A 17,423-nucleotide genomic window follows, 5' to 3' on the forward strand; every position below is an offset into this window, starting at 1 on the left:
GACTGATTACCTGATTCTGATCAGCTGTCTGGTCTCCGGCCGAGCCACTCCCCTCACCCCAGCAGCCAGCGCTCTAACCACACCCGGCTGCCACAAAGAGGAATTAAGAGGAAATAAAGGAGCAATAAAAGAGCTTAAAACAATTATAAGATGTGCAAAACACAGTAAAATGTGAACTTATTGAACCTTAAATGCGTATCTTTCTCATAAGATTTTCAAAGTAAAAGCACCCAACGTGTTCCACCTGCTCTGCAGTGTTTATTTGAGTCTCAGATGATTTGACAGCGAGGAAGATAAACACTAAATAAATGACTAAACACACCGCGGGAGACTTCAGATGTTTTCTCACCCTCCTCCTCCTCCTCCATTTCTTCCTCTCCTTTTCCTTCCTTGCATCCGTCACTCCTCTACCTAACACTCAGTTATTTGAGCTTTTTCTGAATTTACTTTCCCTTTTCGGTTGTACATAAAAGTGATAGAAATAAAGTCTGATAGAATAAAATAAGCCTGACCTTGTGTGTCTTTCAGCAAATCTGAGACACTTCCACCTGCATGCTGCTGTCACTTTAACTGTGTGTGTGTGTCTGTGTGTGTGTGTGTGTGTGTGTGTGTGTGTGTGTGTGTGTGTGTGTGTGTGTGTGTGTGTGTGTGTGTGTGTGTGTGTGTGTGTGTGTGTGTGTGTGTGTGTGTGTGTGTGTGTTTGAGTGTGTGAGATGGTGTGTGAGCAGGGTCTGGAAAGATGTTATTGATTTTCCAGGTGATCATCATTTTCTCTGCACTCTTTCTTCGGGCTGGTTGTCTTTTTTTTGAAATAGTGTTTTAGGTCTGCATCACTAGAGCATGCTGGGAGATCAGCTTATTTGCAAAGCGACGTCTCAGGGATGTGTGTGTGTGTGTGTGTGTGTGTGTGTGTGTGTGTGTGTGTGTGTGTGTGTGTGTGTGTGTGTGTGTGTGTGTGTGTGTGTGTGTGTGTGTGTGTGTGTGTGTGTGTGTGTGTGTGTGTGTGTGTGTCAGGGATGTTGTGTTTAAGATGAATAAACAGCTAGCATCTGTTTAAAAAAACAACAAGTATTTAGAAGTGCAGGGATGAGTCTTTAGACCTGGAAATGAGTCAGCATTTTTACACTTTTGGTTCCCTTGTCTTTGTGTCACTATTTTGGCTTGATAACATTTTGGATCCTGACATCAGGATGCTCAGAATCAGGAAGCTGCTCCAGGTTTGAGATGAAGATGTCTGGCAGCAGGCGTGGGCCGGCGCTGGGGGCAGGTGTTACAGCAGCGCCCATTAATACAGCTAATTAACATTAGCCACCGTTCTAATTAACATGCTAACTAATTAAGAAATAATTAACTGACATCAAAAATCTGATCTCGATGAGAAAGAGGGAGAGAGGAGGGCGAGGTGGCATCCCTCAGTCACACACACACACACACACACACACACACACACACACACACACACACACACACACACACACACACACACACACACACACACACACACACACCACACACACACACACACACATAGCAAAATGACAAATGTTAAACATGTTGAGAAAAAAAAAACACTTTAGGCCTGAAAGCTGATCCTGAAGATACTCACTTTTTAAATTCTTTCTAAACTTCTTGCCATCGCTTCAGATACTATCTCAGTTTCTGAAAACAAAAGCACCCAGAGAGGAGGAACAGGAGGTTAGATAAGGTCAGGAGGAGGAGAGGAGTTCAGCTGGAGGTGTGTTTAGTTTAGTTTAGCTACTGATGAAAGCCTCAGTACAAACATCTGGACAACACAACTAGCCTGAGGACAAGACAAACACACACAAACACACACACACACACACACACACACACACACACACACACACACACACACACACACACACACACACACACACACACACACACAATTTTACTCTGTTGGAATCAGTTTTCTATTTCTAAAGATACTTTTTTTATTTTTACCTTTTTAGTTTGTGTCTCTGTTGCTTAAATCTCCTATGGTCTGTTTGCAAGAAAGTGTGTGTGTGTGTGTGTGTGTGTGTGTGTGTGTGTGTGTGTGTGTGTGTGTGTGTGTGTGTGTGTGTGTGTGTGTGTGTGTGTGTGTGTTTTCTTGTATCACATGCAATTATTGTTTATTTTCCCTTCAAAGATAAAATCGTAGCATTCATTTATCTGCTTCACACAAATAAAGCTGTATTACAGTATTGACACGCATGCAGAGGAATGTGTGTGTGTGTGTGTGTGTGTGTGTGTGTGTGTGTGTGTGTGTGTGTGTGTGTGTGTGTGTGTGTGTGTGTGTGTGTGTGTGTGTGTGTGTGTGTGTGTGTGTGTGTGTGTGTGTGTGTGTGTGTGTGTGTGTGTGTGTGTTTTGGCTTGCAGCTGGATGCAGCCATCTTATATACATTATCGATCCTATATCATTACCCACTGCTCCGCTCCATCAAGACAAAAACACCCTGTTATTGGAATATCTCACCTCCAGTATTGACCTGCGATACATATACACACACACACACACACACACACACACACACACACACACACACACACACACACACACACACACACACACACACACACACACACTAGTGATGTAGTCTAAACCGCCTTAACCGAGACCAACACATTACCAAGACCGGGGAGTATCGAGACCAAGACCAAGATAGACCAAGACCAAGACCAACACCAGCCCAAGACAGACAGATGGGGGGGGGGGGTCATCTGTGAAGCTGCACTGTTGCTTCGCTGTCTGCTCTGCTCCCTCTGTGTGTGTCCGTCGCAGAGCCGCCCACAAGGCAGCCTCTCGGGAATTACATCACACAACAAAGTAAAGCTAAAAGTGGTCTCGAGACCGGTCTTGAGTGCTACAACACACACACACACACACACACACACACACACACACACACACACACACACACACACACACACACACACACACACACACACACACACACACACACACACACACACACACACACACACACACACACACACACACACTATTAACATCCCCTTTAGATTAGATGTGCAATTTAATTTAGATTTCCAGATTTGATTTCTCACTTTAGATTTAGATTCACCCTCTGTCTGAAACCAGAGCCCAGTCTGCCCTGATTGGTTAGCTGGCCAGCTCTGCTGTGATTAGTTAACAGCTTAGAGATGTCCGCCCCTTAGCCTATCCCGTACAATGTGTTGGAGCGCTAGCCAATATAAGAGCGAGTGCCAGGTAGTCATTATGTCCTGGGACTTTTTGGATTTTCGCCTTTGCAGACCGTTTACATGCACACAAACCTATATAACACACTACAGGAAAGGGAAAACCCAAAATATCATAATAAAACCCCTTCAAACAGACCAATTGGAAAACAGTAAAACACTCCAGGAGCAAACACATCTTTATCCACTCGCTTGGTGACAAAATCGAGTATTTCAAACAGTTCTGGCAACTATCAGCTCTCTCAGCCAACCGGCAGGAGCCCTTTCACATTGAGATATTCCTTCCAGATTAAAGACAAGGCTGAGGAAACACTGCAGGCAGAACTCAGATGACTTAAATTGTCAGTAAAGCAGAGGTCAAATGCTAATCCAGCCCAACTCTGTGACGGGATCGACCGGATGATTGATTTGTTTATCGATTTATTATCTGATATTTGTTATGAATGGATCATGTTGAAGAGCAGGCGGTGTGTTTTGGACCCCTGCAGTGTGTGTATACGCTGCTGCTCAGCTCTCAGTCCTCACTCCGCTGTTTGATTGGCAGTTATAGCCCCGGGAAAACCCCAGGAGACACACACACACACACACACACACACACACACACACACACACACACATACTTAGACACACACATTTTCATACACATAGTGGACACATGCACTCATGTTGGGTACATTTTCATTTCACCAAATCTACTTGTACGCTTTCCAGCAAAACACACAAACATACATTTTTGAAACATGAAAACATACCAAGAACACACACACACACACACACACACACACACCTCGAGGGAGACATGCTTGTGAGGGTTTCCAGGACTGCTGGGTAAATTGGCCCTGACATGTAAACAAAAAGCCTCAAAATGACTTGATTCAGCACATCGGAGTGTAACACATACACACAAGCATAAATCACCAGATGCTTGCTGTATGCGTGTAAGTGTGTGTGTGTGTGTGTGTGTGTGTGTGTGTGTGTGTGTGTGTGTGTGTGTTGTGTGTGTGTCAGGGAAGGACTACATATTCATCAAATGAGGCAGATTCTTATTGATTCTCGTGTCTATTAGCAGCGTTAAAGACACGACTGGAAACACTGAGATCAGCCGTTCTATTTCAAATAACACACACAAACACACACACACACACACACACACACACACACACACACACACACACACACACACACACACACACACACACACACACACACACACACACACACACACAAATGCACATGAATTTAATTTATTTTCCATTCATTAAGATCTTGGCATGAAGCAAAATGACTACATGAGTCCAGCAGGGTAGAAAAAGCAGTCAACAAACCTCCAGCACATTTACTGTGGTTGTGTAAACAGTTGTTTTCGTTTACAGAGCTTCACTATAAACTACTTACAGTACTGTACTTATATAATTCAATCTGTGCAACATCTCTTACTATCAGAAGGTCTTTAGCAGCTGCATGAGACTGACTAAGACCTACTCAGAGCAGGTTTGATTTTGGTTTGATTGTTTATGTAGTAAATGTGTTGTCTTTTTAATCTGTACACAAGACGTATATCACAGAGAGGGATCCTCCTCTTTCGCTCTCTCCGAGGTTTATACAAATATTCTCTGACAGATGTCACTTTGCTCTATGCTGTCTCTTCAGAACAAGAGAGAAAACATTTCTTGTAATTTTGTAAGATAAATAACACCCTGGTCCGCTGCACCTCCGGATCAGCACCACGGACAGCGCTCAACACCCAACAACAGTGTGTTAGATCATTGGCTGAACTCAAGGTGTATTTGAAACTAGTTGCAGGTATGCGTTTTGCTTTAAAGTACAAAAAGGCTACACACACACACACACACACACACACACACACACACACACACACACACACACACACACACACACACACACACACACACACACACACACTCTAACAGACGGAGCCATGAGTCTAGTTTGAAGAGAAATAATTTCTGACAGAAATCCTTGAAGATCCTTCAGACTGGGAAGAAGCCCAACTCATCACTTTGATTGTGTGTGTGTGTGTGTGTGTGTGTGTGTGTGTGTGTGTGTGTGTGTGTGTGTGTGTGTGTGTGTGTGTGTGTGTGTGTGTGTGTGTGTGTGTGTGTGTGTGTGTGTGTGTGTGTGTGAGTATGAGTATTTTATAAACAGACACTCTGTGCTGCGTTTAGGAGAAATTGCTTCACTGTGTGTGTATATGGTGTGTGTGTGTGTGTGTCTGTGTGTGTGTGTGTGTGTGTGTGTATCAACTGTTTGGTATGAAAGAGCCAATTACAACCAGAAGATTGCGTTCGCTTGCTCTCTGCAAACTTGGGAAAATACGAACTGAATATATATCTCTTTACTTGTCACTAACTTACCTCTTTGAGTTATACTGACCCACTGATGTCATGACCATGCACATTGGTTAGCTCTGTTGTGATTGGTCAACAACTAAGAGCTGTCCCGCCCCTTAGCCTATCACGTACAATGTGTTCGATCGCTTACACGTTGGGATTTAAGGCTTTGCAGACCATTTACATGCACTCAAACCCGTGTAACACACTAGAGGAAAGGGAAACCCCCAAAAGTATAATAGGGCCTCTTCAAAGGAAGAGCTAAGGAATAAATCCACCATTCTGATTGGCTGTCAATTGTGCATGCATGTGATTCATCATCAAAGTCGCTTGTATGTTGCAGAAGTGGGATTAAGTTGCTTGATAAATGTGTCGTTTTGAACAAAGATCTTTGTTACCCTTAAATTAAAACATTCTTAAGTGTAACTCCAGACCCAGAGTCGGAGTTACAAACTGCAAGAAGGAACACATTAGCAAAGAAAAGAGCAATCTAAGCAGTGAATGAACAACTTGGCAGATTTACTGACTCACTGGCCGACTAACCAGCCAGCAAACAGCCTGCAAACGCAACCAGCAGAGAGACGTAATGAATGGAAGTGGAGCGACATTTAGACAAAGTGAGAAGAATTTTCTCTGAGAGCTTCCAGTTAGTTTCATTTCTGTGTAATAGCAGCAAACAAAACAGTCTCACTCACACACACCTCAACACATGCACACAGGCTGTTGATTGTGTATTGCCTGTTTGTTTATTAGCTCTCTGATTGAGCGGCTCTGCCTTCCACAGATTGGATGACCTTTCCAGATCTTTCCGCGAGTCCGCTAAGTAGATCGGACGGCGAACGCGACGCAACGACACTTTATTCAGATTGTTACTGAATGAGGGAAAAAGCAAGCAGGCGGTCATATTTGTGTGTGTGTGTGTGTGTGTGTGTATGTGTGTGTGTGTGTGTGTGTGTGTGTGTGTTGTTCTTTGTACACACTCACTCTGCCTTCATTGGTTCAATTGAAGCCTCATCTCCATATAGTTTGTATGCAATTACATCTGAGCGGCGCGCTGAGTGCCTCTATATGATTGTGTCTGGATACTCAGTGCGACTACCTCTAGTGTGTGTGTGTGTGTGTGTATGTGTGTGTGTGTGTGTGTGTGTGTGTGGGTGTGTGCAAAGGATAATTTGTGAGAAAAATTCAGGCTCGATGTGTTTTTTTTTCGTGTGTGGAGCAATTCACAGTCAATTTGTGTGTGTGGGGCTTTATAGGAACATTCGCCCGGTGTGTGTATGAGAGGTAATTTGTGCCGGTGAAAAGCGATTCACGCTAAATCTGTGTGTGTGTGTGTGTGTGTATGTGTGTGTGTGTGTGTGTGTGTGTGTGTGTGTGTGTAGGGGTTTTATGGGTAATTTGTGTTAGTGAGATGTGAGTGTGTATACATTTATATGCATATACATGTTCATATGGATATATGAGTGAGTGTGTGTGAGTGGTTCAGCCCGAGATGAGGGTGCAGGATAAGCGTAGAGTGTGTTTCTAGTGGCTTGTTTGCCGCTTGCAGAGCTTTAAAGGGCATGTCCGTCAAAATATGGCACATCTGAATCTCATTCATCTGCAATAAACAGCTAATCACACGACAGGACAAGTGGGACAACCGGTGCCTGGTTCAAGACACACACACACACACACACACACACACACACACACACACACACACACACACACACACACACACACACACACACACACACACACACACACACAGATAGACCTTTTGATCCTGCTCATCTGGTGTACCTAAATAGATGACATGTGAAGGGTAGATCTATTAAAGCTGTAAGCACATTTACTTCTGTGTTCCTCTCTATGTTCATAGCTGTGGCTCTTGGGGGACATTTTTTTTTTGTTGACATATATCTCAACCATAACATCTCAATTCTGAATCAATGCCTAGAAATATTTAATTGGGATTGATTCAAGGAACTCTCTGGCTTAAAACAAATGATTCGCATGACTATTTGATAAACAATTATTAGAATTTGATATTCTTTCCAATTACAAAAGGGGCCCAATTATGCTAATTTAAGGTTCCTATTTGTACTGTTATGTGCCAATAGAAGCTCAATTGTTACATAGTGATGTCACTTTGTTCCGGAACTTAACTTATAAGATTAAGGTGTTTATTATACATAAAAACTTAAAAAATAAGTCCATTTGTTTCTTTCTTAAATGTCCTAGAAACCACTAAAACATATTTGTTCTGGGGAAATCAGATGTATCACTTTCTACCGTCGCTAGGATGCCAGATCCATCCCTCCCAGATCATGAATATCCACAGTGTGTCGTGTGATTGATGCCCATATGCCCTGCTCTGTGTCTTCCAGGCGGAGCTGATCCCCAGTCAGTGTGAAGCCCAGCGAGCCGCCCTGGCGGAGCAGATGGCTGTCAGGCTGAGCAGCCTGCAGTACCCGTCGTCTGCCAACAGGAGACTCTGCAGTCAGCTGGTCAGGAACAACAGGTAAACAAAAGGACAGAATAACGATACATAAGAGTGGAGCACGTGGAGTGCTAAACCCGCCAATGAGTTAGCATTTTACCACTTCCAATGTCTCAAAGTCAACGTTTTTTTAGTGGTTAGATGCCCTACGTATGGTCTGTGCTTAACACAAGCTTAAGGTGTTTTCATGTTTAGTTTTAAGACATAAAATAAGTCAGTAAACACCCAACTGGGGAATTTCCACAGCTTCTATGTGTCTTAAAAACAACGGTTGCTAACAAGAGTCCAAGCGCCATCACGCCGAACATTAGCCTCCTTTAGCTTAGCGGTGTTGAGGTGAAAACATGTGACCTGGATACCGTTTTTATCATAGCCTTGCGTTGAGGGGTCTCTGTCCTCGAGACAACATAGTAGAAGAGACAGAAACTACAAGCTGACAATTGTTACCATTAGAAGGCAAACCAACAAAAGAAGAACAACACAAGACTGAGATACAACACAGTTACATGTGACACACACACACACACACACACACACACACACACACACACACACACACACACACACAGAGAGCACGAGTGTTAACAGCAGTAATCTGGTGTGGCCAGGCTCGACTCGGCGAGCGGCGTCTTTGGTCACGCTGCCTGTGGACTTTCATCCCCGGCTTTGAGGAGCCTCCCTCCGTGGTTATCACTCACACGCAGAGTACACACACACTCACACACATATGCACACACACAACAAAAAACCATACACAAAGTCATGTGTATGCAAATGAAAAAAGGAAGCTTAAATTGCTCACACTGAGTCTGCAGCATGTTGTGTTGTGCAGACTTTGCTGGTGTCGTCACAGTTACTTTCACAAGGACACACACACACACACACACACACACACACACACATTCATGTGCTGTTTTGATTGAGCATACATTGCAGTTTTGGCAACATTTCACTGTCTTCTGTGATTTACATAAAATAAATATAAGTGCTTTACATATACAGTCATTAAACACACACACACACACACACACACACACACACACACACACACACACACACACACACACACACAATTTGTTAGGGTTTTTAGTCTACTGTGACTTGGGTGTAATGTTTCAGTAATTTACTTTGGATGTACTGGACAGTAATTGGTTATTCATTTATTAACAAGTTCATATATTATGTGTGTGTGTGTGTGTGTGTGTGTGTGTGTGTGTGTGTGTGTGTGTGTGTGTGTGTGTGTGTGTGTGTGTGTGTGTGTGTGTGTGTGTGTGCCTGCCTGCGTGCGTGCGTGCGTGCGTGCGTGCGTGCGTGCGTGCGTGCGTGGGATGAGTTTCACATTAATTGGATGTTACATGTTTTCACTCCAGCTGCTCAGTTGAGGTTTGCGGTGTTGATTCAGTTGTGGACAACATGAAGGTGAGACTGAATTATTTACTGATCTCACCCAAAATATCTCAATTCTGAATTAATGCCAAATGAAAAAAATGAAGTTAATTTGGAAAGAAAAATGAAAGAAAAACACCTCTTTTTTAAACATTTTTGCTTCTCTCTTTAAATGTAAGTAATGAAGTTAAACTTAAAACAGAAATATGTTTTATTTTTTAATACTTTCTGGGAAATAAAGGAAGTACATTAAAGCTAAAAATGTGGGCTCAAACATCCACAAACTTCTGTCAAATGTATTCATTTAAAATGCTGCCTACATTAAATGTTTTCTTCTTTTTTTTAATTGATTAAGTAAAACTAAAAGTGATAATTAATAAATGGAAGCGCTGTCATTAAGGAAATACAATAATTGCATATTTTAAAACACATTTTGTGCAAAAACATCCTCAAACTGTTGTCAACGTTACTAATAGTTCATTCTAAATCTGCCTTTATTTATTTTTCTGTAGCTAGAAAAAGTGCTAGTCAATGACACTGAGTGAATAAATGAGTAAGTAAACGAGCGATGGAATAAGTGACTGAGTAAATGATTGAGCGATTGAATAAGTTCTTTAATGAGCGATTGAAAGAGTGAGTGTGCTGATAAATGAATTCATAAATTAATGAAAGATTAAATCAATGAATTAGGTGATGGGTGCGTTGCTAGGTGAAGAGATGGACCGGTCCATTAGAGTCAGGGAGAGGCAGCGGGTGGAGCTGCTGGCGTTTCTCTGCAGGATGAATCCATTAGTTGTCAGTGGATCACCTGGTGAATCCAGCACGGCTCTGACGGTGACAGCTGCCAATATGACTCTTGTCACTTCATCCCCCTCTCCTGTACCTCCATAATCCTTTTCCCATCATCTACTTCCCGACTCCTCTTCTTCCCTTTTTCTCTTACCTTGTTTTCATCCCTTCAATCTCCCCCTTTTCTTCCCCTTCTCAATCCCCTCTTTCCCCCGTCATCTTCTATCCTTCTGAGTCTCTTTCGCCTCTCACTTGTCCTCAGTTCGCTTCCTTTTCCTCTCCTCTCCTCTGATCCCATCCTGTCCTCCATTGTTTTACTTTCTTTAATCCTCTCGTATTTTGAATGATTTCCTTTTCCTGTTTTCCCGCCATCTCCTTTCCTTTCCTAGTTCCTCTTCTTCTTTTTCTCTCTCTAGTTTTCACCCCTGGTTCTATCCATCTATCCTCCTTCGTTGCAAACTCCCCTTTGGTTTTCCTTCCCCCTTTTCCCCTCACCTTCCATACTTCTGACTGACCTGTATACAACACACTATAGGAAAGGGAAAACCCCAAGAAGAATAATAGGGCCTCTTTAAGTTGTAATGTGGATTCAACAATGATGTGTTTTTCCAGTTACACCTCTCAGGGGTTAGGGTTTTTTGACATTTTCAAAGAAGAACACAGATTTTCTGCTTGTTTTAGCCAGTCATCTTTAACTCTACCAAACAAAATCCAGTCTGAATGTACAGAGCGTGTCTTCAATTGGACCAGGAGCCTCCCAGTGTATCTGGTTTTTGTACGGTATTGAAGTAGCTCTAAAAACAGAACACACAAACACATTCAACAGCTCAACCTCAATAGGACACTTTCATTTCATTTGAGGCCAATTAAACTTTATTTCTACCCAATGAAATGCCTCTATAACTAGTGAGGATATCACTGCTCTGCCAGTATTTGGATTGTGACACTCTGATCCCCCACTCCATTTCATTATACTCTCTGTTGACTGGAATTATGACGAGTTGGAAATGAATAATAGATTCCTGTAATTTCGAAATGTTCCTCAAGTGACTGAATGTCAGCCCGGCTCTGCGTGTAACGCTCCCACGCGACCCGTCAGCACCGCGTGACGGAAAGCGAGCCTGACACTTCAAACGCTGCGTAACCCATTCCGGTGTCGAACGCAGCCCCGCAGTCGCTCCTTCCTCTCCGATTTGTCTGTTTTCTCCCCCCCCCCCTCTCGAGATATCCTGTTTTACAAAGCGTTTAGTTAACATTAGTGCGAGAACAAGACGGGAACAGGGGAGGGAGGATGCTGAAAAAAAAACACGACAAGAGAAAACAATGTGTTGTATCTGCTTCATCTGCCTGAGTCAGGAAAGGGCCGCATAATGAGGAACGCCGCCTCGGGGGAAGGAAGCCGCGCTCGCTTCCTCCGCTTTCTTCTTCTCTGTTTATTTTTTTATTTCTGTGAGAGTCACTCGCAATGGAGGACAAGGGGATTGGAAGAGGAAGTAGTAAGAAGGAGGAGAAAGAGAGAGTTATTTTAATGTTTCTGTTGAGGAAAAGATGATGGTAAGGATTGAGAAGAGCCAGATTGAGGTGCAAAACATGGGAAGTGAGGAGAGAGTGGTCGAAGAGAAAAGGGAAGTCAGGAAAGTTATACAACAATAACATCTTTTTAAAGGTGGGACACACGGCTCTGTTGTGATTGGTCGACAGCTCAGAGATGTCCCGCCCCCTTAGCCTATCACAGAGGGCTAAGCGATAGAAGTGTTCCATAGTGATGTCACGATGTTCCGGAAGTTAAAAAAAGAAGTCCAATGGATGGCATTTTCAGGCAAGACTGGGGTAGAGTGCTTGGGAAAGAAACCCCCTCTGGAGGAAACACAGGGATTTTAGCCTTTGCAGACCATTGACATGCATCCGGGCCTTTATAATTAAGTGGGGACATTGGGAGGATATTTTGTGCGGTTTTTCGTTCTTCCAAATGCTTTTTTAGGGTCACGACTTAGGGTAATTATTATGGGATAGGGAAGTATGGGTATTTGAGATAAACAAATAGTTTGAGTTGCATTCAGTGAATCGCCTTCAAACAAGTTGAGTTTGGATTTTGAAGCTTCAAGAGGAATCAAAGTGGAACAGGAAGAGATGAAAGTCTGGTTTTCTTTCTACTGTTTCTTTAATTTCATTCATAGTTTACTCTCTCTGCAAGTAGCTGTGTGTGTGTGTGTGTGTGTGTGTGTGTGTGTGTGTGTGTGTGTGTGTGTGTGTGTGTGTGTGTGTGTGTGTGTGTGTGTGTACTTGTTTAGTGTTTAATGTATGTGTTGCATTCTGGGTAACTCTGTTTCTGTCTGCATGTTATTATCAGTGTGTGTTTGGGTTGTTTTGTGTATTTCAGTCATTGTTTTCTTGTGCTTTAGAGAGTGTTTCTTTCAAAGCGACTGGAGTGAGTGTGTGTGTGTGTGTGTGTTTATGTTGTCGTGGAAACGCCGTAGGCCTGACAGAGCTGTCAAGCTGTCGTCGTCGGCGACCGGAGAATTCCAAACAATTTCACTGCTAATGTTGAGAAACATGTTGGCGATCCCTGCCGAGACCGAAAACCAGCGAATATATAAATAATAAACACACACACACACACACACACACACACACACACACACACACACACACACACACACACACACACACACACACACACACACACACACACACACACACACACACACACAAACACACACACACACACACACACAGAGTCTCTCACACACCTTAACAAAACGGCTGACAGTAATGTGTGTGTTTGAGCAATCGGCCCCTGTTCCAGCAGCATAAATATTTGATGTGATCCTGTGTCGAGGAGGAGGAGGAGGAGGTGAGAGGAGAAGGGAGGAGGATGGAGAAGGGGAGTGAGAGTGGGAGGAGAGGGGAGGCAAAATAATGTGGAAAAGATGAGGAAGAGTTAGAGGAGGTGAACAAAGAGGCAGAGACAAGGTGAGGAAGGAGATGATTAGGAAGGAGGAATGAGGGGGTGAAACGAAAGCTAAAAGATGGAGGTGAAATGTGGAAAAGGTAGGAAGCAAGAAGAGGGAAATCAACGAAAAGGAGATGGGAAAAGTTATGAAGTACAGAGGAGAGAAAGTACCAAGATATAATGAAGCAAACATCCTAGTGGTGCAGTGATGACGTGTGTTTGAAGGCCAACTTGGAAGTTAGCATCAAAAGGGCTCCCTCAACAAAAGCAATGGGATTTCTCCTTTGGATTTCAGAATATTGTTGAAAATAAGATATTTTTCAGCAGGATGGTCCCCTCTTATTGACACTTCTTATGATTTTTAAAGCCTAAATGCAATCTCCATAATTAAGAAGCTAACTTTAGGCTACGATGGAACTACATCACATGATTTCACGTCACCACCGCTAAGCTAAAGGCGGCTAATGTTGGACATGATGAGTCTCATTTAGAAAACTTGTTAGCAACCGCTGTTTCATAAACATAGAAGCTTCAGATATTCACCAGTGGGATATTTACTCAGAAGGAGAGTCAGAAATAGTTGAAGAGCTTGAGGGATGAGTTTAAACCCTGGCTATTTCTCCTTGGAGTCATTGGGAAGTGAAACTGTCCCAGCAGCAATCCAGGAGGCCCGACTTTATCTTTTAATTAACCAACCATCAGCTGTAATTCTTACAAATATTTAGGGTAAAAGATATTAATAAATTACAGTGCAACAGTATTTGCTGCGTCCTCTCCCTGCCTGCCTTAGTATCTATCAGTCTCGCTCTCATTTCAGTTTGCATTTTTAGCCATCGTTCTTTATCAACATAACAAGACGCATATGTCTCATCGCCGCAGGACTAAACAATATTACAATAATGCAAGAAACAATAACAGAAATGGGAACATGCAGGAAACACAATATGAATAACAGAACAATTACATTACAGCAATAATTCAACCCAATAATGTCTCTCTCCCTCTCTCTGTCCGTTTCTCGATCCGTCTTCAGTCTGCAAGAGTTTGAGGCCGAGTACCAGGAGCTCTGGGATTGGCTGATGGACATGGACGCCATGGTAACAGACAGTCACCAGCTGATGATGTCAGAGGAGCAGAGACATCACCTCTTCAAGGTAAGACGAGCTCTATTGTCCGTCTGTTTGCAAGCACACAAAAGTCCTAAAAGTTCTTGCTGGTACAAGAATGCATTCAGGATCTACTTTTTTTTCACGAGTTTTCGTTTTTAAAGGAAACCTCTTTCCACGACGCACATGTTTGCTGAAGTTATTTGCAAAGGCGTCTGGCGGTGAGGGGATACAAAACATGCTTTAGTAAGAGCCTCAAGAACTTCATGAATTCAACCCCTGCCGAGATCCTGATCATGTTTTCCATCTCGTAGTATTTTTCTAAACATTGTGCTGTTCATCTTTTGAAAGAAGTCTTGTAAAGTCTGCGACATGAAGCATTATGGGTTACAACATTCATGAGTCAGTAATCGAGGGAAAGTCTAGACTTTATGGTTTCAGGTAGAACATTCTTGGAAGGTGTCTGGATTGCAGATTGTTCTCCTCAATGTGGTGAAAAGAAACATGCTTGTATTGTTTTGTTTTGGTTGGCAGCTAGCTTAGCATGTAGGAAAAACAATGTACCTTAATTTGATTCCTGCTTAAAAAAGCTCTGGGTGTTTGAGGGTCTTACTTCCAACATGGATTACCAATGAGCACAGCAGCGGTATTGGACATGCAGCCTGCGTTTCGTGTGTCTGAAACCAAACTGAGACGTGTTTACTAGCATTTGAAATACAGCCATACATGTTCAATTTAAGGCAAACCAGCCGAAACAAGTCTGCTGCACCAGCTGGATTCAGATTGGCTTTACTGTGATGTCACAAAACTCCCATCAGCCACCTCTGCCTTCATCAGGGAGGAGCATTAAGCGCTGTCTGTTAATCAGAATGTGGAAATATAGAAAGGATGTCCTCCCACGTTTCATTCATCCATCAGTTTGTCTGTCTCTCCATCCCTCCCTCCCTTCAACACACACACACACACACACACACACACACACACACACACACACACACACACACACACACACACACACACACACACACACACACACACACACACACAAACCCTGTCTTCATCCTTACCAAGGAGAATGGGATTACAAGGCATAGCCTCCCTCATAACCATATCATAGTGAAGTATGTGTGTGTGTAGGCCCGTGTGTGTGTGTGTGTGTGTGTGTGTGTGTGTGTGTGTGTGTGTGTGTGTGTGTGTGTGTGTGTGTGTGTGTGTGTGTGTGTGTGTGTGTGTGTGTGTGTGTGTGTGTGTAATGACTTCACTGCAGCCAAATGAGACAGAAAGAAGAACAGCATGTGTTACGATTAGAGATCTGTGTCATCCTCTTCTGTCCTTCACACACGCACACGCACACACACACACACACACACACACACACACACACACACACACACACACACACACACACACACACACACACACACACACACACACACACACACACAACAACCACAGGGAGATGCTCGCAGACGCCGATGGAGAAAACAAAGATATGTGTTGATGTGTTGCATTACAGCTCCGCCACTTTTGAAAATGACATTTTCTAAAAAGCATTTTATCAAACTGGATGAAGTGTTGAGTCTGGTGTGAGCTGATTCCACATATGTCCAATGCAGATGATTTAGTCTGAGAAATTGTGAAGTATCCAGAAAAATAAACCTTATTTACTTGGTATGCACTGTCCAGATTTGCCTTTATATTCTACTGGTGGCAGTCAAACCGTTTTATGGACCAAGAATTGTGAGAAATGGTTGCTATTCTGCGGTTTGAACCACTATTAACGCAAAATAACGTACAATTGGTCTTGCTCCAGAATAAAAGTCATGTTATTAACCTCATCAATAGGGTTTATCCTGTGAAACGTGGCTGTTTAAGACTTCCTAGCCTTAGCTTCCTGGCTCAGATATTCTTTTAACGTATAGCTTGATTTATTAAATGTCATGTCTATGTCAAAGATCGTTTACGTCATACATCATAGTCCCAAAAAATGTAACCAAACCGATGGGAGAATTGTCGCAGAGGCTTCACAACTGGGTGTTTTAAGGGTCAATACTGTCGGACATGAATTTGTTTTGCAGTCCAGATAATCGTGGGTGAAATTGAGCTCTAAATATTCGTTCCGTTTTTCATTTTGCCCTAAGGGGTCTACAAACGACCCTGAGTAACCTTAAGTCCAATTTGATGTAAAGACCATTCAAACAGAAAGCTTCGATTATTAAAACGCACCCAACACAATGAATGCACACACTTTCACACACATTCATATATCGGCTGTCATGCTGATCACACACACACGCTGACATCTCACTCTCTCATTACCCAGAAGGCACTGCTGCAACCAATGTGTAACTTTGTTTTGTTTTCAGTTCTTTCTCTCTCTCTCTCTGTCCAAACTTTTAAATGTGTGTGTGTGTGTGTGTGTGCGTGCGTGTGCGTGCGTGCGTGCGTGTGTGTGTGCGTGTGCTCAGACATGATTTATTTAGCGGCCGATGAGACTCACCTGGCCTGCGAATTATTGATAAGTGTAAAGATGAACCTAATTTCTCCATAGGAGTCACACTTAAATATTCATCTCTGTATGAATATTCATGGCGGCGATGATGCATGCATGAATTTTAGATGACTCTGGAATCGCTGGGCATTCTTCTTCTTCTTCTCCTCCTCCTCTCTCTCTCTCTCTTTTTTTTGATGTGTCAACTCTCCTGTTAAAATATTGATGTGGATCTCGACAGCGTCTCCTCGCCCGGTCCAAGGTCGCTCTCTCAAACTGTTTCTCTCCTCCTCACCGCTGAGAGACAGGGCCGTGTACTGTAAGCCGGTTATATGTCGCTAATATATATCTTAAATAACACCTTCTTTTTTTTGTGATTGGCCGTGTTTGTTTATTTAAACACTCTTTTCCTTTCCCTAAGCGAGTCACCTCACGACACTGTAACAATATTAATGGAACAGTTAAATTCCTGCACTCATTTTTAACAGTTTTATATATACGCTTTAATTGTAAGGTATATTAATCCATATATTTAATAGATTGTCCTTCATTTACTCATGTTTTCTTGTTTCCAACCAAACAAATTGGTATTTAACCACTATGTGTCCAAACACTAGTGCGCTAATAATTAGTTAATAGG

At 42.8% G+C, this 17,423-nt stretch overlaps 1 protein-coding gene across 1 annotated transcript in view; it reads left to right on the forward strand.

The window, feature by feature from the left end:
• Positions 1–17,423, forward strand: part of akap6 (A kinase (PRKA) anchor protein 6) — a 136,873-nt gene that overhangs the window by 56,719 nt on the left and 62,731 nt on the right. The window contains 2 exon segments of the mRNA XM_063908026.1: positions 7,946–8,079; positions 14,220–14,340. Of these exon segments, the coding sequence (XP_063764096.1) occupies positions 7,946–8,079; positions 14,220–14,340 (255 nt within the window).

This window comes from Eleginops maclovinus, chromosome 19, assembly GCF_036324505.1.
Source record: "Eleginops maclovinus isolate JMC-PN-2008 ecotype Puerto Natales chromosome 19, JC_Emac_rtc_rv5, whole genome shotgun sequence".
Classification (NCBI taxonomy): Eukaryota; Metazoa; Chordata; class Actinopteri; order Perciformes; family Eleginopidae; genus Eleginops; species Eleginops maclovinus.